General features: G+C 29.6%; 2 protein-coding genes and 1 long non-coding RNA gene across 8 annotated transcripts; 2 read left to right on the top strand and 1 right to left on the bottom strand.

The window, feature by feature from the left end:
- Window positions 1–4,866: 4,866 nt before the first annotated feature.
- On the top strand, window positions 4,867–5,890 carry LOC145973114 (uncharacterized). The gene is made up of 3 exons (XR_014439366.1): window positions 4,867–5,145; window positions 5,490–5,673; window positions 5,805–5,890. It is a non-coding gene; the product is annotated as an uncharacterized LOC145973114 (long non-coding RNA).
- Window positions 5,891–6,404: 514 nt separating this feature from the next.
- On the top strand, window positions 6,405–19,740 carry Rpi1 (RNA polymerase I subunit RpI1). Of its 6 annotated transcripts, none has more exons than XM_083102307.1 (7): window positions 8,691–8,853; window positions 10,631–10,786; window positions 11,031–11,237; window positions 13,330–17,651; window positions 18,579–18,734; window positions 18,832–19,135; window positions 19,203–19,740. In XM_083102307.1, the coding sequence occupies exons 3-7, from the start codon at window positions 11,060–11,062 to the stop codon at window positions 19,304–19,306; spliced, it is 5,064 nt and encodes a 1,687-aa protein (XP_082958433.1). In that variant the 5' UTR covers window positions 8,691–8,853; window positions 10,631–10,786; window positions 11,031–11,059; the 3' UTR covers window positions 19,307–19,740. The 6 variants fall into 6 exon arrangements, with proteins under 6 accessions (XP_082958436.1, XP_082958433.1, XP_082958434.1 ...); XM_083102306.1 differs by lacking the exon at window positions 8,691–8,853 and adding an exon at window positions 10,094–10,228; XM_083102310.1 differs by lacking the exons at window positions 8,691–8,853; window positions 10,631–10,786 and adding an exon at window positions 6,405–6,484.
- On the bottom strand, window positions 18,790–24,553 carry LOC145973113 (thioredoxin-2). Its single transcript, XM_083102311.1, has 4 exons — window positions 24,315–24,553; window positions 19,947–20,063; window positions 19,763–19,876; window positions 18,790–19,667 (listed from the first exon to the last, which is right to left on the bottom strand). Exons 1-4 carry the CDS (start codon window positions 24,351–24,353, stop codon window positions 19,605–19,607), a joined length of 333 nt encoding a protein of 110 aa, XP_082958437.1. The 5' UTR covers window positions 24,354–24,553; the 3' UTR covers window positions 18,790–19,604.
- Between the last annotated feature and the right edge of the window lie 1,547 nt (window positions 24,554–26,100).

Here is a 26,100-nt window from a genome sequence, read left to right as displayed (position 1 = left end):
AAACACTATAATTAAGTACTTTTCTGTTAAGTACTTTTTGAGTTATGAGGCTTGAAATAATTTCTTAATTTTACATAAACCGTAAAATATCTTGTAAAATATTCATTTTTCGATTATCTTACCTTAATACTTTTATGTACAAAATAATGAGAGGAATCAATTGGTGTAAAGAAAACACATAGTTGTTTTTAAGAAAAAATATGGAATTGTTAATTGCAAATTACATATTTTTTCTTCAAAACAACTATGTGTTTTTTTTACACCAGTTGATTCCTCTCATTATTTTGTACGTAAAAGTATTAAGGTAAGATAATCGAAAAATGAATATTTTACAAGATATTTTACGGTTTATGTAAAATTAAGAAATTATTTCAAGCCTCATAACTCAAAAAATACTTAACGAAAAGGTACTTAATTATAGTGTTTTGGAAAGCTATCGAGATAAGCTACAAGAATATGCAATTAACAAATAGTAGGTTCCATTTAAGAAATTGAAGGTGACCTTCATGTGACCTTCAAATAACTCTTCAAGGTCAAACCAATGATACCATCTTATGGCCCCCTCGAAACCAAACAACTTTTGTCTGAAACATTTTTCTCTAAAATGCTTTGTTTCCGAAATAATTGCGTGCGTTAATTAAAATGGCTCACCCTGTATATATTATTTAATAAATAAATAAATAAATATATATATATATATATATATCATATATTAAACAATATTAAATATATATAAATTTAAAAATAATATAATAAATATAAGAATAATATGACATTAGTCACAACACAACTTTGCACAATACATGTGAGCTGAACTTTGATGTCAATGATTGGAGTCGAATTATTAACCGATCATTATCGGGAATAACCGAATTCAACCGAAGTTCATAGAGTCCTCCCTTACCGCGAATATCAAAGCCCCCCTCGTTCTAATCGATAGCTAATGCTCCGTCTATCTATTCAGATGTCAATGACACAAACAGCAGTTTAAGGTATAATTAATAACGCATTAATTGCGAAAAGGAAGACATAATAGTCATGTAAATAACATTAATATAAAGAATATAGATAAAAACAATTATTAATTAGTAGAAAAATTTTAAAAATTAAAAAAAATTGAAATAAATTTTTAATTATAATTAATAAATTTAAAGTTAATTTATCTACAATTAATTTTTCTACAAATTTGTAATAAAATAAGTTTTATTACAAATAAGTCTCTCTTCATCGGATAATTCTGTTATTTATAGGACATTTATGGCCGGTATTCAGAGGCCGGTATTCATAGTCCGTTCTTATATTTAAGATCGTCTTAAGTTCATCTTTAGATATTGTATGTATCATTTTATTGGCTATGGATTATCTGAAGATGAACTAAAGACGATCTTAAATATAAGACCGGACTATGGTCCATATTCTGAATCCTCTTTTATCGATAAAAGTGCCTCTAAAAGTGGCTTACAGCCAATCAGAAGGCTTATAAGCCACTTTTAAAGGCACTTTTATCAATAAAAGAGGATTCAGAATATGGACCTATGAATACTGGCCATAGTCCGATCTTATATTTAAGATTGTCTTAAGTCTGGTCCGAGGTTGACTTAAGATCTCATTCAACTAATCAAATGGCTGCGTAGCATTTCAAGCTCGAACTTAAGACGATCTCAAATATAAGATCGGACTATGAATACCGGCCATAGGCCGTAAATATAAGAACGGACTATGAATACCGGCCTATGTTTCTCATATTTTGATGTGCCATGTTAGTACTGCACTAAACCGTTCTTTTTATTCCTCATTATGCTTGTGCACTGATTCGTATTAAGTTAGCCGGAAATTTTTCAGCCAACCAAAAATCTCCTTATGGAATCGTTTGTATTTCGTATGAAGATGTTTGAATGTGATTAAAAACATTTGTGAGTAATTAGAATAATTATAAAAAATTAATCATTTTTACAGTATGTAGTTAGCCAACATAACTAAATATTAAAAATTCTCCTTATGAATCGTTTGTATTTCGTATGAAGAGTTTTGAAGTATAATTAAAAAGGTTTGTGAGTCATTCGTTTAATTTTAATTAAATTTTTTTATATTGTAAAGTTAGCCGGAAGCTATATAAAATGGACGCCGTCCTGTGATTGATCGATTTGCTTATGGTAAATACTAAAATTTTCTCATGTGTACTTTAAGTGTAAGCAAAACGAGCAAATTTATCTCTTTTGTAACTTTTAATCTGTTACGTCCGGTGGACTCCACGATTCTTTTCTTTCCTCGAAACGATTTCGTGGAAGAAAGAAATCGAGGATCGACTTGCATTTGGAATGTAAATCGATTCTTCTTAGGAATAATGATAACGCGTAGAAGAACGCAACCTAATCCGCGTGTATCGCTATTAAACTTTAACAAATCTAATTCAGGGAATGGCCAGTCGAGATAGCGTTAACGAAACTCTAAATAAATTCGTGAATTATGAGATGAAAAATTGTTATGAGAAACTCTAACTGTCCCGTATCTATTGGTACGGCTTTATGTTCGAAGCCTCTCTATCTAAAGAAATTTTAAAATAAAGATCTGGTTCTCGGGAAGATTGTCAAAATCTAAACATACAGCAATATTCTTGAAATTGATAGTGCACGTGCGCTCGTTCGACAGGCCACCCTCGAGCGTTCTCCGAATCGCCAAATCATCAAGCGATAAGATAATCAGCTCACTCCCACTCTCTACTGGATGGAGCTCGAACCAAAGGGCTTAACCAATAAAAATCTTAAGAGACTCTTCTCCTTTTAAAAAATCAAGCTCCTTGATCTTAGGAAGGGAGTAATAGAAATTATTTAATTCGCCTAAAAAGATTCCCCACCATCCAGAAGGGAGGAGGAGTAATAACTTTAAAATGCAAGCGCAAGGCGCGACGCGCGCTATTAACACTACAGTTGACAGTTCAGTACGCTAATTCTTCCGACGAGCAGCAGTGCAGTTGACAATTCAGTTCACAGTTCCAGTCAAGATTCAGTCATTCAATTTTAAAATTATATAGCCTCGGGGATCCTCTTTTCTTGCATTATGCAATTGAGTTATTAATCTGTTTTATCACAGTGAAAATGATTTTGTTAACATTTAATTGTACATCGTGTGAATTTTCTGATAAACATCTCCATTACCCAGCTCTTCATGTTATAAACCTCCGACCTCAGCCATTGCAATTTTATCAACGCACTCAATTTTGTGATGCCAACGAGTTGTGAGTAAAATTGAGTAATTTTTATTTTCTCCCTTTCCCATATCTTACTATCTCATATTTTAAAATCTATGTCTGACAAATAATTTCAAACAGTTTAGTAACCATTAAATTTTTACTAATTACTATCAATCGATCAATCCTTGTCTCACCTCTTCCTAATCATCTTCCTCATCATTCCCCGTTCGTCTAGAATCTCCACAAGGCGGTTCACGAACGATTCCCTGTTCGTCTAGAATCTCCTCAAGGCGGTTCACGAACGATTTCTCGTTCGTCTAGAATCTCCACAAGGCGGTTCACGAACAATTCCCCGTTCGCCGGGAATCTCCGTAATGCGATTCGCGAACAATTCCCCGTTCGCCGGGAATCTCCGTAAGGCGATTCGCGAACAATTCCCCGTTCGCCTGGAATCTCCGTAAGGCGATTCGCGAACAATTTCCAGTTCGCCGGGAATCTCCGTAAGGCGATTCGCGAACAATTCCCTGTTCGCCGGGAATCTCCGTAAGGCGATTCGCGAACAATTTCCAGTTCGCCGGGAATCTCCGTAAGGCGATTCGCGAACAATTCCCCGTTCGCCGGGAATCTCCGCAAGGCGATTCGCGAACAATTCCCCGTTCGCCGGGAATCTCCGCAAGGCGATTCGCGAACAATTCCCCGTTCGCCGGGAATCTCCGCAAGGCGATTCGCGAACAATTCCCCGTTCGCCGAGAATCTCCGCAAGGCGATTCGCGAACAATTCCCCGTTCGCCGGGAATCTCCGCAAGGCGATTCGCGAACAATTCCCCGTTCGCCAGGAATCTCCGTAAGGCGATTCGCGAACAATTCCCCGTTCGTCGGGAATCTCCGTAAGGCGATTCGCGAACAATTCCTTATTTCTCTTTATTAGCTCTTTCTGATTTATTTACCGAGAATTTATATTGTTTTCTATCTTTATATCTCGTTTCAGCCCTTCTTTATATATATCTTTTCATTTCTATTTTTTCTTGACTCCCTTTCGTTTTCTTTTAATTTCCCATCCTCATATTATTATTATTATTATTATCTTTTCCTTTCTCTTCATATTATTTTCCTTTGAATTATCATTACTTTTGGGAGAAGCCGTTGAAATAGATGAATAATTTTCGAACTTAGACTTGGCGAATCTCTTATCTTAATTTTATTATTGTATTTTAATTTAGACCTGTGGTTCAGCGAATTTAGAAAATTTTAATTCTAACTATAACACATATGCGCAAGCGACGAATTCTATACTTCTTCTAATGAGTAAGCGTTATTCATATTTTTATTACACATTCACTTTTTATTTTGTTTTATTTCTTATATTATATTAATTATATGTATATTGTATTAACCAGTCAGAATTTAATTCTTAACGTAAATTCTTCCCTGTATATTCTGACTGATAACCTCCGAACGATTGTAACACCCGCGAGAATATATACATACACACACAGATACCCACTCACGCATACCTACAACTGCTAAGATGTATTTTTCTTTCATTATTTTTTTTTATAATATATGTATTTTTAATTTAATGTATAATTTAATTATTTAAACCGTTCTCTTCCCTAAATCCTGAGATCGCACTAGGTCTCATCCCGCGTAACAAGGATTAAATTCCTTTACCGAAAAGGGGTCATCGAACGAATAGGCTTAAAAACGCAGCGTTAAAGAGACCTTCGGTTGCTGACCTGTGTCAGGCCCTTCACATTCGTTCGACCCGATCCATACACACGCCCGAATAAAGTGTGTCACTAAGGGGTAAGTTGCGTCCTTCCATACGGCCCATCCATTCCAGGGACGTAACAAATCCATGACTAATTTATTATTAATTCCGCATAATCGCATAATATATCATGGATCGTGGATAAGCGTAGATAATTGAAATATGTTTTTCTACCAATAAATAAGTAAATCTTTTATAATTGTTTTATAATGTAGTCATCATTCAGAAAATGATCACAATTTGTGATTATGTATTTAATTGTTATTTTATATTCGCTTTCAAATAATAAACTATATAATAATAAAATTCATATAAAAAGATGGTAATATATGTAATCCAATTAATTATAATTGACAAAATAATTTCTTGTGAAAAAATAAAAGTAAAAAATATAGAATTTTTTTTATAGCTTGTATAAAAAATCAGTTTTATGCTAAGTATATTATAATTTTCTGGACTGTAGTAATATTTAATATATAATTTTTGCTATATAAATATATATTTTTGATATAAAATCTATTTCTACAGATAGTAAGATCGGCTGAGTTATGTCACAGAATATCGGAAGGCTTACATCAAAATGCGAGAGAGAGGAGATGGCATATATCAATATGAATCCATTGCTGATGTTGTAAGAGCAAAAATAGATATCTCTGTAGATTTTATTATTTTTGCATCCGAAAACTTGAAAGTTGCCCATGCCTTATCGGAAGTAAGTCTTCTTTTGTATTTTCAAATATATATAAGCGCACATTTTTAGCATATTCTTTTATGTTATCATTTTTTTTGTTAATTATTATTGATTATTATTGATTACTTTGTTAATTATTGTCAATTTTTCAGATAGAAGCTAATATAGCCATAATAGATGAATACTACATAATATCTGGTGCAACTTAAATAAATATTTAATATTAATATTTTATATGATAATAGTAAAAGTAATAAATATTTTAAAAACACTTATTTAATCTAATTAATTTTTAAATAGATATCATACGATATATGGATATCACACACATTCATGATAATAATAATATTAATATGTTAAATGTTTATTATGTTTACCGCATTCTTCAATCGAACACATGATCGCGTTCGATTGCGCCAGTAGTACCTTAACCTACCGCAACCTACCATGACAAAAAACTGCTTGCAGTCGCCGAGTAATTATCGTCGCATTGTCGCGTCGTCGCGTCGTGTAGTAACGAGTCTGCGCGTGTTTCTTTCATCGAGTGATTTCTAATCGCCAACAGTTATTATTCGACAGTGATTAATAGTGATTAGTGAGAGTCATTAGTAAATTTCTCGTCTCATCGAGTGAGTAAATAAATGTGATTACGTTAAAGTTTATAATAGAATACAGTTCATGAAAAAAGAAAAACTTTCAATTAATAATTTAGTGTGGATTTCTTGTCTTTTGCAACGTGATATCTACGTTAAATTTGAGAACGTACGCTCTATCGGAAAATTCATTTCTCCTTCAAGCAATTACAGCAATACATCAAAAGTCATCGAACAAGGTAATGATAACTATTTTTTGACGTTATGTGAAAACAGATCTCGGGAAGTCAGAGGGATAGTGTGTCAAAGGAAATTCGTGAAAAGAGAGGGAGTAGGGAGTACCGAGTTGGTAATTCGACTTGGTACTCGAGTCCCACATAACTCACTGGATCGACCGGTGGGTATGCATAAAATGCATTTTCCCCTCTCTCGTAAAAAAAAATTACAGGTGAGTGAGCGAATGAGAGAGAGAGAGAGAGACAGACAGACAGACAGACAGACAGACAGACAGACAGACAGACAGACAGAGAGAGAATGTATGTGTTCGCATGTGTGTCTGTATGTGTATAGCGACCAGCTGATCGCAGCAGGCGCCCCGCGTAAGCACCCGCGTCTGACGGTGAATCGCGCCACCCTTGCCTGCCTCTTGTATTCGACCCGTCATACGTTAACTACTTCCTTTAATAATTCAAAAACTAAGCTTCGGATGAAATTTTGCCAAAGGAAAAATCGTCTTAGAATTCGGTCAAGATTATGTTTTTGCAAAAGCATAAAGTTATTTAGAATCACCCTGTATAAATTTTATTATTATATAGTTTATTATTTGAAAGCGAATATAAAATAACAATTAAATACATAATCACAAATTGTGATCATTTTCTGAATGATGACTACCCGGGAAAAAAAAGTCCATATAAAATTGGCCATATATGGATTTTGTCAATATCTAATTATGTTTTGCCAAATATAGTCATATATGATATCATATATGAATAAATATTATCAGATCTGAAAATTAAGTACCACTAAGAGTACACCGAAAAAATTGTATTCTTAACTTAAGAATATGCCACTTATCTTTAGAATATATACCACTAAAATAGGCGCCAAGAGGATCCTCTTAAGTTAAGAGGAAAATCTTCTAAAGAGATATTCTTAATATACAGAAAAAAATATTTTTTTGGATTTAATAAATTTCGTTGAAGTCAAATAAATTTAATTATTGGTCTAAAAGTTTTTTTCCGTCTAATTTCAAATAATCTGTTTAATATTCTGAATCCCAACAAGGAAGATTATTAAATAAATTATTTTAAATTCAGTTTGAAATTAAACTGATAAACAGTGATGTCAGAAAGAGGATGCGGCTCACGTGCACACAGAGAACCTGTGTGTGAGCCGCGTCCTCTCTTTCGCACCACTGCTAAAAAACGGGAAAAAAATATACTTTAGATCTTACGTTAATACAAGTCCTTTATATACATTTCATGATAAATATTGAATACGAGAAAAATTAAGAGTGGTGTCGCCGCGTAGCGGCAAATGAAGAAACATGTCGCGCACACGAAAATCGAGTTACGGCGTAGAAGTCGCAAATTAAGAATATATTCTTATTCATTAAGAATATATTCTTATTTATTAAGAATATTTATTAAGAGGACTTATAAAGAGGACTTTTAATTAATTAAATATATAATGTAAGATATAATTTTTAGGAAAAATTATATTTGTCTATATAAAAAAAGGTAAAATCATATATAATATTAAATGATTATATATAATATCATATATGATTTATATCAGAGCATACATGAAACTAACCTTTGCTTTGGTTTTATACATGCAGCTTAGATATGATATCAATATCTGACTATGTCTGATTGTACAAAATGACGTGAGTTATCTAATATCATTTTTTATGATCAGAAATGGTCAGAGATGGACATCATATCTAAGCATATACAAAAACGTATGCTCTGATAAAATCATATGTGATATTATATATAATTATATAAGACTGTATATAATTTTACTTTTTTTTATATAAATAGACATGGACTTTTTTTTCCCGGGTACATTATAAAACAATTATGAAAGATTTACTTATTTATTGGTAGAAAAACATATTTCAATTATCTACGCTTATCCACGATCCATGATATATTATGCGATTATGCGGAATTAATAATAAATTAGTCATGGATTAAAAGTTACAAAAGAGATAAATTTGCTCGTTTTGCTTACACTTAAAGTCAGTACACATGAGAAAATTTTAGTATTTACCATAAGCAAATCGACCAATCACAGGACGGCGTCCATTTTATATAGCTTCCGGCTAACTTCACAATATAAAAAAATTTAATTAAAATTAAACGAATGACTCACAAACCTTTTTAATTATACTTCAAAACTCTTCATACGAAATACAAACGATTCCATAAGGAGATTTTTGGTTGACTGAAAAATTTCCGGCTAACTTAATACGAATTGTGCACTGGCAGAATTTTCTGTGAACTCGCTGGTTCTAGTGCAGTCCCAGTGCAGCACTAGTTCAGCTAAAAAGAACAAACCTCATGCGTAATTCGGAACGCACCCGAAGTTAATAAATTAGGTGAGCAAATGTTAAATATTGCCTACAAGTAAATTTTTCTTTTTATACATTACACGCAATTAATATAATTAATATTGCGCATTATATTTACATTTTTTAATTTTTTAAAGTCATATATGCAACTACTTTTTAGATTATTTTTATATTGTAATATATAGATTATAGGTTAGATTAGGTTTTGTTTTCGTTTTTACATCATATTTGTATACGCACTTTAATGCATCCTATTTTGTGTTTGCGCACAAGATTAAATTAAATATAAAATAAATGTCAAGTTCAATAATAAAAGCTATCATTACTTTTTTATTAATTTTATTTATTTAATCATTATGATATGTGAGTAAATTTTTAGTTCGATCTGTTCTACTTAAATTTTAATAAACGTACACTCAATTGATACGTATTTGCATTAAAACAAAGGTTTGAAAACTAAATGTCGCTTGACAATATAAAAAAGCCATTAAGATGCCACTTATGAGAGTTAAGAAATTTGTCACTAATGGAATACTAGCGATATTAACATATATTGCAGTGAAAAGGTACACTATTTGAATAAAAATAGATACTTGTCCATGCATTTACTATTTATTTTTTATTATTTATTGTTTTGTTTAATATTTAGTAAAATAAAGTTCGTATCACCTAATGATTTTAATGCAACAAAATCTATAATTATATAATTCGCATAAGTTTATAACATTCTATGTAAAGTGATATACAAATGCAATGAGGTTTACAACTGTACAATTATACATAGGTTTGTAATTTTTCATATGAAACGAGATCCATCCATATCAATTGATGCTTTCAGTATATGATGAAGTTTATATTTATACAATTCTATATGGATTTGCAACTTTTCACAGAAGCACAGTCTATCCATATCAATTAATGCTTTCAGTATATATACACATATATATATATATATATATATATATATATATATATATATATAATTATAGATCTTGTGGTCTCACGTGATTTCAAATCATCAGGTGATCAACTTTGCGTGGATTTAATAAACAATAAGCAGTAAATGTGTAGAAGTGGCTATTTTTATTGAAATTTCATGTACCTTTTCAATACAGCACATATTGTCAATATTCCATCGATATGACATTTCCTAATTTTCACAAGTAGCATTTTTAACATTTAATATCTCTTTTTATATTATCAAGCAACAATTTTTACTTTTTTTTCTTTGTGTTTATTAAAAAGACACTGATTAACCTCTTCACAGTCCAGCGAAAAGAAACTTTCCGTGCCAAAAGTGTGTTGAAGAAAAATGTTTTTAAAATTGCATGAATACGTCAGTATAAATATTATTGAGGTCGCCGAATCCGAATCTGAAGCCAGAATTACAAAATTCAAAATGGTGAATCCAATATGGCGGATCAAAATTCAAAATAATTTTGGATTTCAATAAAAATGTGTATCATTTTTGGGGTTGCAAAATCCAAACCTAATATCAGATTTTCCAAATTGAAAATGGCAAATCCAATATGGCGGACCAGAGTTCGAACAAATAGTTGACATACATAAAGGTTGTATATTTCTCTCTTCAATTATTTTTAAATCCCGCTCTCTGCCGAACCCAGAGTCATGAATCGAAGACGTGGCGGTTATTGACTCCGTTAAATTTGCAATTTTTAATTTGGAAAATCTGATAGATTTGAATTTGGCGACCCCAAAAACGATAAGAAACCTATTTTTATTCAAACCCAAAATTATTTTGAATTTTGATCCGCCATTTTGAAGTTCGAATTTCTGATTTCAGATTCGAATTCAGCGACCTCAGAAACTTTAAAATACTCAAGGACAATCAAATCGTAACAGTAATAACATGTTTTTTTCAAGATGCCCCTATAGGGGCCATGAAGCAAAAGTGGCACGAATTTTTTTGGCCCCTGTAGGGGTCCCTGACAGTGAAGGGGTTAAGTGTAGTTTTTATTAAAATTTAAGTAGAGCATATCAAATTAAATCAACCATTCATCACGCAGTTTTGATAATTCTATCACTGAAATTTTGAAAATTATAAAAAGTGTTCCTTAAAAGAAATTTGTTTTCAAGTTTCATAGTTAATTTTTAAGCATATTTAGCAATATTCTTTATATTAACAAACACAATGTTTTCTCATAATATTTTATAGCAAGTTATTATATTATTCAATATTGCAGACTTGTGAGAGCTAAATATTAAGAGAGAGATGATGGGGAAATATAAGCAACGTCTAACACCAAAACATCAAGACTCTCAGCATTTATTATTCTCAGTGTTCACAGCAAATGACATAAGGAATTTAAGTGTAACAAAAATAAGAACATCCTTATCTTTTAATATTCTTGGACATCCACTAAAAGGTGGATTATATGATCCATCTTTAGGTAAAATATTTTATTTTAATACATTTTATAAAAGATGATATTATAAATTATATCTTTTATGTAATTATTTATTTCTTTATATAATATTTTCTATTTTTCTATTTTTTATGGTGACATTTTGTAACAGTTCTAATTATGATTTGCTTAATTTTTCAAATACTATATTTCAATTTTTAGATAAAATTGAACAACTTATACCTTATAGAAAAAAAATTATACATTTTATTTATTAATTGATTTTAATATTTATTTACATATTAATCTCAATGTATATTTCATTACAATCATAATTTAATATTTTATAATAAGAATTCCTGTTTTTTTTATTAATTATAAATTCTATTTATATTATTAGTTTTTTTTATATTTTATTATTTTATGTTATCCAATAGTAGTAAAAAGTTAGTTTTTATATATTTTCTAAGGAAAACTCATAATATATTTTCTGCTTCTACTGTTATACTTTAAAATAATTGAGGGCTCTTAAAATATGTGATTTTAAGAATTAGAATTACAAATTTAAATTAGTATTTTAAAAATTAGAACATTACAATATATTTACAGTATATATTAACAATGTAATATATAATTTCTCTTAATAATGATATGATAGTTTATAAATTCATATTTTTTCAAAAGTTTGATCTTTATTAGAGATATTACATATATATGTATAGTTTCATATACAATGTCATTAAATTTAATATATGAGTGGCTCAGATGCCAAGTGATACAAAAAATAAAAATTTGAAAAGTAAAAATTGCAATTTGCTTTTATCATGAGTACATATAAATGATTTAAGTATACAGGTCTTATTGATCTTAAAAGATGATTTTAATATAGTTATAGATGATTCTGATAATAATATAATTACAGATGGTCGATGACAGATTACATTGTCTGCATCTCAAATTTATTAATAACTTGAAATCTAGTTCGAATGGATTTGAGGATTACTTGGTATATGAGAAATTCATATATATATATATATATATATATATATATATATATTATATATATATATATATATATATATATATATATATATTCATATATATACAGGGTGAGCCATTTTAATTAACGCACGCAATTATTTCGGAAACAAAGCATTTTAGAGAAAAATGTTTCAGACAAAAGTTTTATGGTTTCGAGGGGGCCATAAGATGGTATCATTGGTTTGACCTTGAAGAGTTATTTGAAGGTCACATGAAGGTCACCTTCAATTTCTTAAATGGAACCTACTATTTGTCATTGCATATTCTTGTAGCTTATCTCGAGTGCTTTCCAAAACACTATAATTAAGTACCTTTTCATTAAGTACTTTTTGAGTTATGAGGCTTGAAATAATTTCTTAATTTTACATAAACCGTAAAATATCTTGTAAAATATTCATTTTTCGATTATCTTACCTTAATACTTTTACGTACAAAATAATGAGAGGAATCAACTGGTGTAAAGAAAACACATAGTTGTTTTGAAGAAAAAATATATAATTTGCAATTAACAATTCCATATTTTTTCTTAAAAACAACTATGTGTTTTCTTTACACCAATCGATTCCTCTCATTATTTTGTACATAAAAGTATTAAGATAAGATAATCGAAAAATGAATATTTTACAAGATATTTTACGGTTTATGTAAAATTAAGAAATTATTTCAAGCCTCATAACTCAAAAAGTACTTAACGAATAGGTACTTAATTATAGTGTTTTGGAAAGCTCTCGAGATAAGCTACAAGAATATGCAATGACAAATAGTAGGTTCTATTTAAGAAATTGAAGGTGACCTTCATGTGACCTTCAAATAACTCTTCAAGGTCAAACCAATGATACCATCTTATGGCCCCCTCGAAACCATAAAACTTTTGTCTGAAACATTTTTCTCTAAAATGCTTTGTTTCCGAAATAATTGCGTGCGTTAATTAAAATGGCTCACCCTGTATATATATATATATATATATATATATATATATATATATATATATATGTATATGTATATACAGATATATAATAATTCAAATACATAAAATAGAAAAAAATCTATGTGTATTATATTTTAATATATATAATTTAATATGTTCAATTTATAGGCACAACAAAGAATAATTTTGAACTATGCAGCACATGTGGATATAACAGCTCCAAGTGTCCAGGTCACTTTGGACACATAGAATTGCCGGTACCTGTTGTCAATCCATTATTTCATAAAGAATTAGCCACATTGTTCAAATTGTCGTGCTTAAATTGTTTTACTTTTCAAATACCATCAGATATCAAGACATTACTAGCTGCAAAATTAAAGTTACTTTATCAAGGGCAACTTGCTGATCTTGAAATTTTAGATCAAGAGATAACATATGTCAAATCTAATGTCGAAAAAGTAGAAGAACAAACTCAATATATTTGTGATATAATTGATACTTATATGCAAAGCTTTTTTAACAGAACCAGACTTAGTCAGCCTATGATTGAAAGTCATGAGCATAAAAGCAACATGAAGAATATCAATACACAGTGGCATATCTATGTTGAAAATGTACTTAAAGAATATGTCAGAAATAAAGTTGGAAAATGTAGGAATTGTAACAATGTTTTACCAAAAATTTCAACGCTGCAAAATAAAATAATGATAAGCAATAAAGGAGGAGCCTCCAAGGAAATATTGTCACATGAAGTGATTCATAAATTACATACAGTGATGATTATGCCAAATCAGTCTAAAGAATATCTGCGACGACTATGGAATAATGAAAAGGATTTTTTTCAGATAATTATACCCTGCTTAGAATTAGTGGATATTGAATATCCAACTGATATATTTTTTTTCGAAGTAATACCCGTGCTACCGCCCATTGTGCGACCAGTGAGCTTTATTAATGGTCAAATGATCGAACATCCTCAAACTTACATCTATAAGAACATCATACAAGATTGTTTGATCTTAAGAAATATTATACAAACGATTCAAGATGGAGGTACTGATCATTTACCTCAAGCGAGTCGACTTGTCTTTGAACAAATAAGAGGACATACAACGGTCGAAAAGTTACACAACGCCTGGCAAACCTTGCAAAGCAATATTGATCATCTGATGGATCGTGACATAAATAGGACTCCAGAATCTATCAATGGTATAGGCTTGAAACAAATTCTTGAGAAGAAAGAAGGTATTATTAGAATGCACATGATGGGTAAAAGAGTGAATTTTGCCGCACGTTCGGTTATCACTCCAGATCCTGACTTAAATATCGATGAAATCGGCATTCCCGAAGCTTTCGCTCGAAAATTAACATATCCTACAACTGTAACACCGTGGAACGTCGTTGAATTGCGACGATTAGTTTTAAACGGACCCGATGTTCATCCTGGAGCGGTTATAATAGAAAATGAAGATGGATCGGTACAAGCGATTAACAGTAACGATTCTATGCAAAGAGAAGCTATTGCTAAGCGTCTTTTAACAACAAATGACAAAACCAACGAATCCTTCACTGGCATCAAAATAGTACATCGACATCTTCAAAATGGCGATGTGTTGTTATTAAATAGACAACCAACGTTACATAAACCGAGTATAATGGCTCATAAAGCACGTGTTCTGAAAGGAGAAAAGACATTGCATCTTCATTATGCAAACTGTAAGGCGTATAATGCGGATTTTGATGGCGATGAGATGAACGCTCATTTTCCGCAAAACGAACTAGCTAGAAGTGAAAGTTATAATATAGCTAATGTATGCAATCAATATCTCGTACCAAAAGACGGAACTCCGTTAAGTGGTCTTATACAAGATTACATGGTAGCCGGAGTACAATTAACAACTAGGGGTCGATTTTTCTCACAAACGCATTATACACAATTAGTTTATACTGCACTCTCGATGATACAAGGAGATGTAATTCTCTTACCACCAACTATTATCAAACCAAAACCTCTATGGTCAGGTAAACAAGTTCTTTCAACTGTTATAATTAATATTATTCCTTCGGATAAGGCACGAATTAATCTAATTTCTAATACAAAGATTAATGTAAAAGAATGGCAAGTGGAAACACCACGACGTTGGAAATGTGGAATAGAATTTAAAAATCCAATAATTATGTCAGAAGCTGAAGTTGTAATTCGACATGGAGAATTACTATGTGGAGTGCTTGATAAAATGCACTATGGTGCGACTTCTTATGGTCTTATTCATTGTGTTTATGAACTATATGGGGAAATGTACGCAAGTAAAATGTTAAGCGCATTTGCAAAATTGTTCCAAACCTTTTTACGATACAATGGATTTACTCTGGGTGTTGAAGATATTCTAATAACTCATAAAATTGACAAAAAACGTAAAGAAATAATTCTTGATTGTCGAAAAATCGGAAAAGATGTACAAGAATCTATCGTAAAAGTATCTAATGAAATATCTATGGATGAACTTAAAGACAAGATGGAAGAATCTTATTGGGATAATCCGAAATTTCGTGCACAAGTCGACCATAAATATAAGAATGTATTAGACGTTTACACTAATGATATTAATAGAACGTGTCTACAGATAGGACTTTTTAAGAAATTTCCCAAGAATAATTTACAGCTTATGGTGCAATCTGGCGCAAAAGGATCCATGGTTAATACTATGCAAATATCATGTTTGCTTGGTCAAAGTGAATTGGAAGGTAAAAGGCCGCCATTAATGATCAGTGGAAAAAGTTTATCAAGTTTCTCAGCGTATGATCCGACACCTAGAGCTGGCGGTTTCATCGATAGTAGATTTCTGACTGGAATTAAATCTCAGGAATGTTTTTTCCATTGCATGGCAGGACGTGAAGGTCTTGTTGATACTGCAGTAAAAACTAGTAGATCCGGATATTTACAAAGATGTCTTGTGAAGCATCTGGAAGGATTAGTTATCGGCTATGATGCGACTGTTAGAGATTATGATGGTAGTTTAATTCAATTTTATTATGGAGAGGATGGCCTTGATATACCAGGTTCACGATTCTTAAGAAAAGAACAAATGGCATTTTTAGTCGATAATAAAGATGCTATTATAGATACAAAATTATTGGAATATCTAAAAACAGATAATAAAAAGATTGTAAAAATGATAAAAAAGATTAAAAAATGGGAAGATAAAAATGGTTCTTCTTTGAAAAAGAAGAGAATTAGTGAATTTACTAGATTTTCTATTGAGAATCAGAATAACTTAAAAGAAAGAAGCATTGATAAGCATAATGGAAGGAGTAAAGCTGCGTTATCTCTTATACGAAAATGGATGAGAACGAAGGAAGAAATGAAAGAGACATTTCGCGCACAATGTGCTAAATGTCCCGATCCAGTAACATCTAAATATAGACAAGATATTGAATTTGGTGTATTACCAGAACGAATAGAAGGTTTAATAGACGAATATGTTTTTCATTCTTCAAAAATTAAAAAATCCATCCTAAGAGATTTGTTATCCATCAAAATTATGAAAAGCATTTGTCCACCTGGTGAACCAGTTGGTTTGTTAGCAGCACAATCTATAGGCGAACCGTCCACTCAAATGACCTTAAATACATTTCATTTTTCTGGACGTGGTGACATGAATGTGACTCTAGGTATTCCTAGATTGCGTGAAATTTTAATGATAGCATCAAAGAATATAAAGACTCCAAGTATGGAAATACCTTTCCAGAACAATCTGCAAAATCTTGAAAAGCAAGCAAAGAAACTAAGATTAAAATTAACAAAATGTGTCCTGCGTGATGTATTGAAGGATATTACAATAAATAGAAAAATAGAAGAAAGTCCATATAGAAAATTAGTGTACACTATAATGATCGAATATCTTCCTTACAAATCTTATAAAAAGGAGTTTTCCATTCACCCACAAGATGTGATTAAGCGTACTGAGAAATTTTTTTTCAAGAATATATTTAAAGAAATCCAAAAACTTACTAAGGCAAGCAAAGTTTTATTACATTACGAAGGAGAAAAAAGACAGGCAAGCAATGAGGATGCACTAGATCAATTTGATCCTGATGACATAATGTCGGAAAATACTGGAAGAAGAATGCAGATGGATTTAGGAGAGATGCATGAATCATCCGATGAGGAAGAAGTTGCAGAGGATGCTGACGCGACGATGAGTAGATCCCTATCGCGTCATCAAGAAAATCAAGAATATGAAGATTCAGAAGAAGAAGTGGAAGATATTACAAATTATAAAGAGGAAGAAGCAGATAATAATAATACAAATAAAAACTTGGAGAATAAGGAAGATAATGAAGAGAATGACTATACTAAGGAGAAATTAGATAACAGAAAAAATGACAAATATTATAACAGAAAAAAATGTGTCCTAGATTCATATTTATATGCTACTGATTATGATTATGACGAAAGTAAATTATCATGGTGTAAATTCACATTTTGGGTAAGTGACAAAAATTTATTGTTACAAATTTTATACTTTGTATCAGTGTTCGTGAGCGCACACTACCAGGCGCGCGGCTCACTGACGTGCGCCCGGCTAAAGATCGGTGCTGATTGGCGCGACTTTACTCAATAATTACTGCTTTATTAAGCATTATAGAAAAAAATGGTTCAGGACTTTTCGATTCGATTTTTAATCAGGAATTTAATCACGAATAACACTGTAGGAGCTTTTGAAGCTACACCCTGTATATACGAAAAGTATGGAATCCTCTCAATAATTGTAGAGATTTCATTTTAGAGAAAAATGTTAAATACAAAAGTTGTAGGGTTCTAAAATCTCTATTTACTAGTCTTATCAGCATGACCACAGGTGACGTTGTCAAGGTCACCTTGAATTTTTTAAATGGAAACCCCTATTTCTTATTACATATTCTTGTAGTTTATCTCGAGAGCTTTCCAAAACACTATTACTACTAATTAAGTTATTTTTCATTAAATACTTTTCAAGTTATAAGACTCGAAGTAATTTCTTAATTTTACATAATTTATAAAATATCTCGTAAAATATTCATTTTTCGATTATCTTACCTTAATACTTTTATGTACAAAATAATGAGAGGAATCAATTGGTGTAAAGAAAACATACAGTTGTTTTTAAGAAAAAATATGGAATTGTTAATTGCAAATTACATATTTTTTCTTAAAAACAACTATGTTTTTTCTTTACACCAATTGATTCCTCTCATTATTGCCATGTAATGCGTTACTTGAAACCTTACAACTTTTGTTTGAAATATTTTTGTCTGCCGCGCTCAGTTTTGGAGATATTCGGCTGATACGGGTGGTCTGCGACACCCTGTATATGTATATATGTATAAAAGTTCTAAATAAATAAATAAGTAATATATATATTAATTCTTTACAGTTACCACTTAAAATGATTAAATTAGATTTGCCAACAATAATTAAAAATGCTGCAGACAAAACTGTTTTATGTGAAACACCACATATCAAGAAAGCTTTTACTTTTCAAAATAGTGAAAATGAAACAATTCTTAAAACAGATGGTTTAAATATAGTAGTAAGTGGACGTTTATCAATTTGAAAATTAAAAAAAAACATACTTTTTACTACTCTTGTATTTCATCTTTATATATTTCATATTTCTTTTATTACAGGAGATGTTCAAATATGATAACATACTTAATTTAAATAGGCTATATTCTAATGATATCTACAATATTTCTCTAACATACGGAATTGAAGCTGCAAATAAAGTTATTGTAAGGGAAGTGAGGGATATCTTCAAGATGTACGGTATTACTGTAGACTTTAGACATCTAGCCTTAATCGCTGATTATATGACATTTGATGGAACATTCCAACCACTTAGTCGGAAAGGAATGGAAAATTCTGCCTCACCATTACAACAAATAAGTTTTGAAAGCTCGCTAGCTTTTTTGAAAAGTGCAACATTGCAAGGTAATGAATTTTATAATTAGATATAAAATTAAGATTACTGTAAAATTAAATAAAATTTCATTTACAGGAAAAAAGGACGATATATTATCACCCTCAAGTAGACTGATGTTAGGACAACCATGCAAATCTGGAACTGGAGCATTCTCTGTATTACCATCGTTATACATGTAAAAATAGATAATACGATTCTCTATTGATAAATAATTATATTTTATACGTTTATTACATTTTTTCACGAAAACAAAATTGATAGCTATAATAAAATGTATTTATTTTATGGAAAAAAAATCAGTTTGGTTTTTCTTGATATAGGCAATGCAAAATTCGCTATATATATATATATAATATATTATATAGCTATTCAATATTGTATATATTATATAGCTGTTCAATATTGTATCTAAGATACTGCTAATTCAGCGTTATTTATTTTTAAAAAACAATATCTAATATAACCATTGTGTAGTATTTATTTGTGTTTCTGAACGGTATTTTTCAATTTATCATAATTTGCACCAGAAAATGTCTCCAACTGGAAAAAAAATTATTTAATTATTGACAATTGTTTTATCTCCAATATTAACATGGAAGTTTAAATATTTAAATCATTTTGAGTTTAATACATACCACTTTGCCTTCTTTTATAAAAATAAATGTAGGCATACTGGATATTTCATATTCAGCAGCAATATCTTCACATTCATCCACATCAACTTTAAGAAAAAGAACATCCTGCATTTCCTATATGAAAAGATATTTACATTAATTTAAAAAATTTTTTAAATTTAAATAAAAATGAATGTGATAAAACCTTTGACAATTCTTCAATTAGTGGTCCAATCATCTTGCACGGTCCACACCATACAGCAAAAAAATCAATAACTACTAAATTATTGCCTGCTTCTTTAAGTTTACTCTTCAAATCATCCTATAAAAAATAAGAGAAATAATTATTTTTTTCACCATATATGTAGCAGTTTAAAACATTTAAAAATTATATAAATTGAAAAAAATTATATTAGATCATAGATATATTAACATAGACTGCTTATGAAACAGTAAAGGCCATCACACACAAAATTGCATAGCTGCATATGCATAACATAAGACCATATGGACCAATGAGCATCGAGTATTATGTTATGTAAGTCAATATGGCGACTTAATACTAACATAAGACCATATGGTGCGAGAGAGAAATAGAGTTATCGCTCTCTCTTTCTAATGTTTAAGACAGTCTTTTATATAGGGATGCGCACTATGCGCAGTCTATGTTAATATATCTAGTGTTAGATACATTAATACTCTTAATATTCGATATGCATATAACTAACAATAAGATAAAAAGAGAAAAAAAGAAAAATTATGATAACTATATTATGATAACACAGCAATATGGATAAGATATAACCTACTTCAATAATGCTACAAAATGATTAAGAACAATATAACATTTCGATTTAAGATCGATATAAGTTAAAATGATATAATTAATACAAATAAAAAGAAAACATACATGTTTTTATCTTAAGCTTATATAATTTTTTTCTTATAATCTGAAACACATTTTTTTAAACACTTTATTTTTTATAATCTTTTTCGAGTTATCAATTAATAATAGAAAAACTCAATTATGCAATTTTATCAAAATATATAAGTATTTCAGATCTAGAATTTGCAGGTATCTTGTTTTTTTTCCTTTTTTTATTTAAATCTTTAATGAGCCAAATTCCTAATTATTAAATCTTTAATGGTTTCAAATTTTTTCTTTTACGTATATACTTTTTAATTCTTTATATAATATTAAAAAAATTGTCTTATTCTTATAAACATACTCTCTCTCTCTTATATTTAAATTTATTTATATCACGACAATCAATTCAAAATACATATTTATATTTAGAAAATAATGTAATAAAATAAATTGTGATACTGCTGATTACTACAAAATTACTTCTTAAATTTTATTACAGCATTTCTATTAAATTGTATTCATTTTATTATATAATTATTAATATTATTAATATTCTATTTTATTACAAAATTATTTTATTAATATTCTTTATATACAATATATATATATATATATATATATATATATATATATATATATATATATATATTAACAAAAATCAGAAACAAAAAATATAATTCTTAAGATGAAGTAATTTAAAAATCAATATAAGAATTATGTGTGAATATTATAATTTATTAATTTAATTTTTTGAAATTTTTGAATTTTTCATCCATTATTAATTAATCACGATGTTATGAAATGTCTATGTAACCTAAAAGGACAAAGTGAGACATCTAGCCCTGACAAGTGTTCTCTCTTGGCTCGCGAAAAGTTATCAGTTCCCATTTCAGTTTATATACAGTTCAGTGGTTTTGACGCTGAACCGCTATATATACAAGGCATAAGGTGTCCCATCTTATAAAGAAAATATACGAGTAAATCTCGTTAAATTGAATTATCAAAAAGCCCTATATCCATTTTACAAACCACGTAAAATTTCAAGATTTTATATGAAAAAGATCGGGACTAATAAGCGCAAGATTCGCGTGGCTAATCTGTGAGATATGTATTCTAGGTGTGTCAGCGGCGAGTGTCACATGGCAACGAAAAGTTTGGACGCGTATCTCTTTCTTATCTTTTCGTTGTCATGCGACATTTGTCTCTGGCATGCCTACAGCGCACGTCTGTCCACACGGATTGTACGCTCATTGATTTTTAAATTAATATCTCGAAATTTTACGTGGTAAAATGTTTGCAAAATAGTATAGGTTTTAGTTCTGTTAACGAGATTTATTTGTATATTTTCGGTGGAACACCTTACATCAGACACTCTGCATATACGAGTTCGATATAGAGTTTACGTATATACGAATAGAACATTTAATTTTTCAATATAATATCAATTCATTCGAATAAAATATTTTCGTTATAAATTCTCGAAAATTTTATAACTGTATAAAAAAAAAAATAAAAACTTAAAAATTCAAATCAAGATTCTTTAATTTTAATGCGACAATATCAGTCTTATAGTTACAGATAATTTTTGTGATTATCTAATGAAGAAGGAGGAGAGTCTAGTAAGACTTCCGAGGTACAAATGTCAACTAAAGAAACGCTAATATCATTTAACTATTGTTGATTATCTGATATAAAGACAGAAGTTTACAACATATACATTTTATTAATTTTACAATTTACAGTTATACAAATGCAAGAAATATGTATACATATTTCTCTTTGAGAGATGATATTATTTTGTGAATTGAGGATATCATCTCTATATTTCTTTGGAATTATTACTGATTATTCCTGTAGTTTCTATATTTCTTAAAAATACAATAAAATATTCTAGCTCAGCATGTAAATCCTCATAAATATAACAATCTTTAATATATTTATCGCTACATAGATTTTGAAAAACATGAATGAAATAAATTGCATATCCAATTTTTAAAGACTTTCTCATAGTGTGTGTGTGTGCGCAAATTTGAAATAAATAAGATTTTTTGAATGTATATTATCATGTTTGTTTAATAAAATATATTCCAAAAGTTTCTTTTTGATTTGTGAATAATAAATAGCTAATAGAATAATAAATTTCAGTCGTTACTATAAAATCAATTTTCTTTAAAAATGTAGAACATCTCTAGATGAGTTATGCATGCACTTATTAATGCAAAATAATAAAAAACGAAAAAGAGATTTTCGGCGTATTTTATTATTTAATGTATATTATTGAAGAAATGAAAGTTAAAAAAGATTAAGAAAAAACTTGAGATAGTAAGTACAGTTATTCGAAAGAGATGTAGAAATTAAAAAAACAAATACAACAGAATAAGAGAATAAATTTTGGTATGAACAGAAAAAGAATATATGTAGGATGTCAGAAGAAAGTCGAAACATTAAAGCAACAAATTGTATCATAAAAATAAGAAATAGTATAAGAATGAATCAAGTTTTGGGAGAGAAAGAGAGGATATCAACTGGATGAAGAAAAATATTGAAATAGAAATAATTAAAAAATCTTGTATAATTATATTATATAGAAATTTAGTTAAGTCAAATCAAATTATTAAACATTAATTAGATTAAAAGACATTGTTACATAAAACTTATATTTTATATGCATATTATATATTACACTGTATGCACTGCAAAATTTTTGTAAAATCTTTTATAAAGCTAAAAAGCAAGAAATAAATATCTCCATCTATCATCGAATATGAATCGAAATAACATTCAAAAAAGTTTATTATTTTGATACATTTCGCAAGAAAAAAATCATTAATTTTCGCTTCTGATATAATAATTTAGAATAAAATTAATATAAGTAAATCTTTAATTAAATAAATATAATTTTCAATATATACTTGTTATTCACTATATGGTTTTCACTGTATTAATATAATGTTACTGTATAATATCTTGACGATGATTATGCTCAATTATCACACCGATGAAAAAGCATCCGGACAATAATCACGTCATACACTGTTTCGGGTTGGCAAAGATTCCATAGTGGAACGATAGTATAATTAAAATTGTTTAAGATTGACGTAATGTTCAATGAATCATTCGTCTCCATGAGTGATGTATGTTCGTGGAGCTATTTCGTAAGAATTGCGTTGGAATATTGACAATGAAAAACTACTTCACGGAACAATGTATAATGGAATCGATTATTCTCAAGGACGAGAGAATCGAGCTGAAATAGGTTTACTAAAAAATTATCACACGATATGCCCGCGGACACATTGGAACGCGCAGTGTTGCCAGACTATTGCATTATTCGCACAATTATTCTACGTTTCTCATAGTATGTAACAGAAGCAGTATCATACATACCTTTTTTCTATATATATATATATATATATATATATATATATATATATATATAAAATGATTATACACAATTTAAAAATATTAACTCGATCTAGAAATATATAATTTTCTTATAAAAAATAAAATGTGTAATTGTACAAAACAATTATATCTTTGATGTCTGGCAACATTGCAATAGATTGAACTTGCGTATGTGTACACAGCTCTTTTCACATCAAGGTTATCTTGCATACATCCGTGTAAGCTGTTCTGACTATGTACACAGTGATTCATGCGAATAGAGATTATTTATTGACAATTAATGATTCTATTACTACTTACGGAATTCTGAATATGGACGACTTCTCCTTCATGACCCATTTCGAAATATTTTCAGAAATTTTCAGCAAATTTTCAGAAAAAGTGATAAGATCTATCTCAATACAACCATATGCTGCGATAACTCAGAAACGATTGATTGTGTTTGACCACGATATAATCATACACAGTATTGTTAGACGGTCGAGGTAGTTGGTTTTTTCACGCATGCGCTACGCAGCACTAAAGTTTTGGCGGGAATTCGAGATTATTTGATAGAATAGAATTAAGCTAGCGCTAGACTATGCGCGTTTTCGCGAATCGTAATGCGTGATTCGTATAACGTTCGCAAATAAGGGTGCAGTCCCACGTAGAAGAAAAAGCGGAACGGAAAAGCGGAACGGAAAAGAAGTATAGTGGGGGTAACCAATCAGAACGTTTCTCCAAAAGACATATCTGTTCCGATTTTAAATAACCGGGTTCCCCATGTATCGGAAAAAGCGGAAATAAGTAAGAGTAAAAAATTATTTTTTACGAATTATAGTTAACAAAAATAATCAATTTTGTAAAAAAATATCTTTTTATAATAAATGGAAAATTCCAATGGAATATAATTTACGAAAAAACAAAGCTAATTCAGAATTATTGTAAATTTTAGGTTAGAATTTTTTCCGTTTTTGCGTAAAATATATTCCATGGGGAACCCAGTCATATAAAAGCGGAATGGAATAAAGAACTTTATAATAATATAAATTTAACAAGAGGAATATATTATTTTAGTGTAATTTTATGTTTTTATATTTTGTGAAAATATAAAATTAAACTAAACTATTTATATGAAACAATGATAAAATTACATTTTATATTGTAACAAATATTTTATTCAGAATAATATATTCACCTAATTTAATGTTAAGTGTAATAAATTGTTACAAAATTTAATATATATATCTGAAAATAAAACACACACACACACATATTTTATATTATAATAAAAAAATTTACCGATGACATTATTATTTTATATAAAAATAAATTTATAAATTTTATTTATGAATAAGAAAGACTAGATATGCTAGGTATGTACATACATACGAGAACGCTAGGTATGATGTCTTTTGGAGAAACGTTCTGATTGGTTACCCCCACTATACTTCTTTTCCGTTCCGCTTTTCCGTTCCGCTTTTTCTTCTACGTGGGACTGCACCCTAATGTGGAGAGAAAATTCGTCGATTCGTCATTCGCTCTGATTCGCTAACGGAGCGGTTTTTTGCACAGATATCTATACTATAACTAGATCGCTAAGGGTGCTGTCACATGGCAGTCGGAATTTCGGAAAACGGAATCTCGGAAAAGTACTAGAATACTAGTACTAGGATCAACCAATCAGAATTATTTGGAGAAATTTTAACTTAACGTTTAATGAAAATTAACCGGGATTGAATTTTTATCTTTATAAGAAGAATTTTATTGTTAATAAATAATTGTTCGGTAAGTATTTATTAATATACATATAAATATTTAATCAAAATATTTTATCACATAAAATGGTTATCATATTGTCAAGAATAAAAGTTGCGTGTTTGTCGGTCCGGTTTTTTTGTGGCTGGGCTCTCCGTGGACTAATATTTCGGAGCATTTCGGAAATTAGTAAAAATAGAAAAATTTATTTTGATAGTTGTCCGACAAAAAAAATAATTAATACAATAGAAAAATATATAAAAAAGTGACATTTGTATGTATTGTTTATTATAACAAAAAATAATAAAGAAATTTTCTAAATTGAAAAACAATTTGAGGTTAGAATAGC

The sequence above is a fragment of the Camponotus vicinus genome, unplaced genomic scaffold (assembly GCF_025532165.1).
Source record: "Camponotus vicinus isolate PSW18456_S1 unplaced genomic scaffold, iyCamVici1.0 SCAF_6, whole genome shotgun sequence".
NCBI lineage: Eukaryota > Metazoa > Arthropoda > Insecta > Hymenoptera > Formicidae > Camponotus > Camponotus vicinus.
The sequence above is the reverse complement of the archived record's forward strand: the minus strand, read 5'-3'. Positions and strand labels throughout refer to the sequence as shown.

Excerpts from the sequence above, each read along its gene's own strand:
- Rpi1 (XM_083102310.1), top strand. The coding sequence starts at position 11,060 with ATGATGGGGAAATATAAGCAACGTCTAACACCAAAACATCAAGACTCT. Across the intron at positions 11,238-13,329 it reads ATTATATGATCCATCTTTAG|GCACAACAAAGAATAATTTT; the intron begins GTAAAATATTTT and ends TTCAATTTATAG. Across the intron at positions 17,652-18,578 it reads GGTGTAAATTCACATTTTGG|TTACCACTTAAAATGATTAA; the intron begins GTAAGTGACAAA and ends AATTCTTTACAG.
- LOC145973113 (XM_083102311.1), bottom strand. The coding sequence starts at position 24,353 with ATGGGTCATGAAGGAGAAGTCGTCCATATTCAGAATTCC. Across the intron at positions 20,064-24,314 it reads TCGTCCATATTCAGAATTCC|GATGATTTGAAGAGTAAACT; the intron begins GTAAGTAGTAAT and ends TATTTTTTATAG. Across the intron at positions 19,877-19,946 it reads TAATTGAAGAATTGTCAAAG|GAAATGCAGGATGTTCTTTT; the intron begins GTTTTATCACAT and ends CTTTTCATATAG.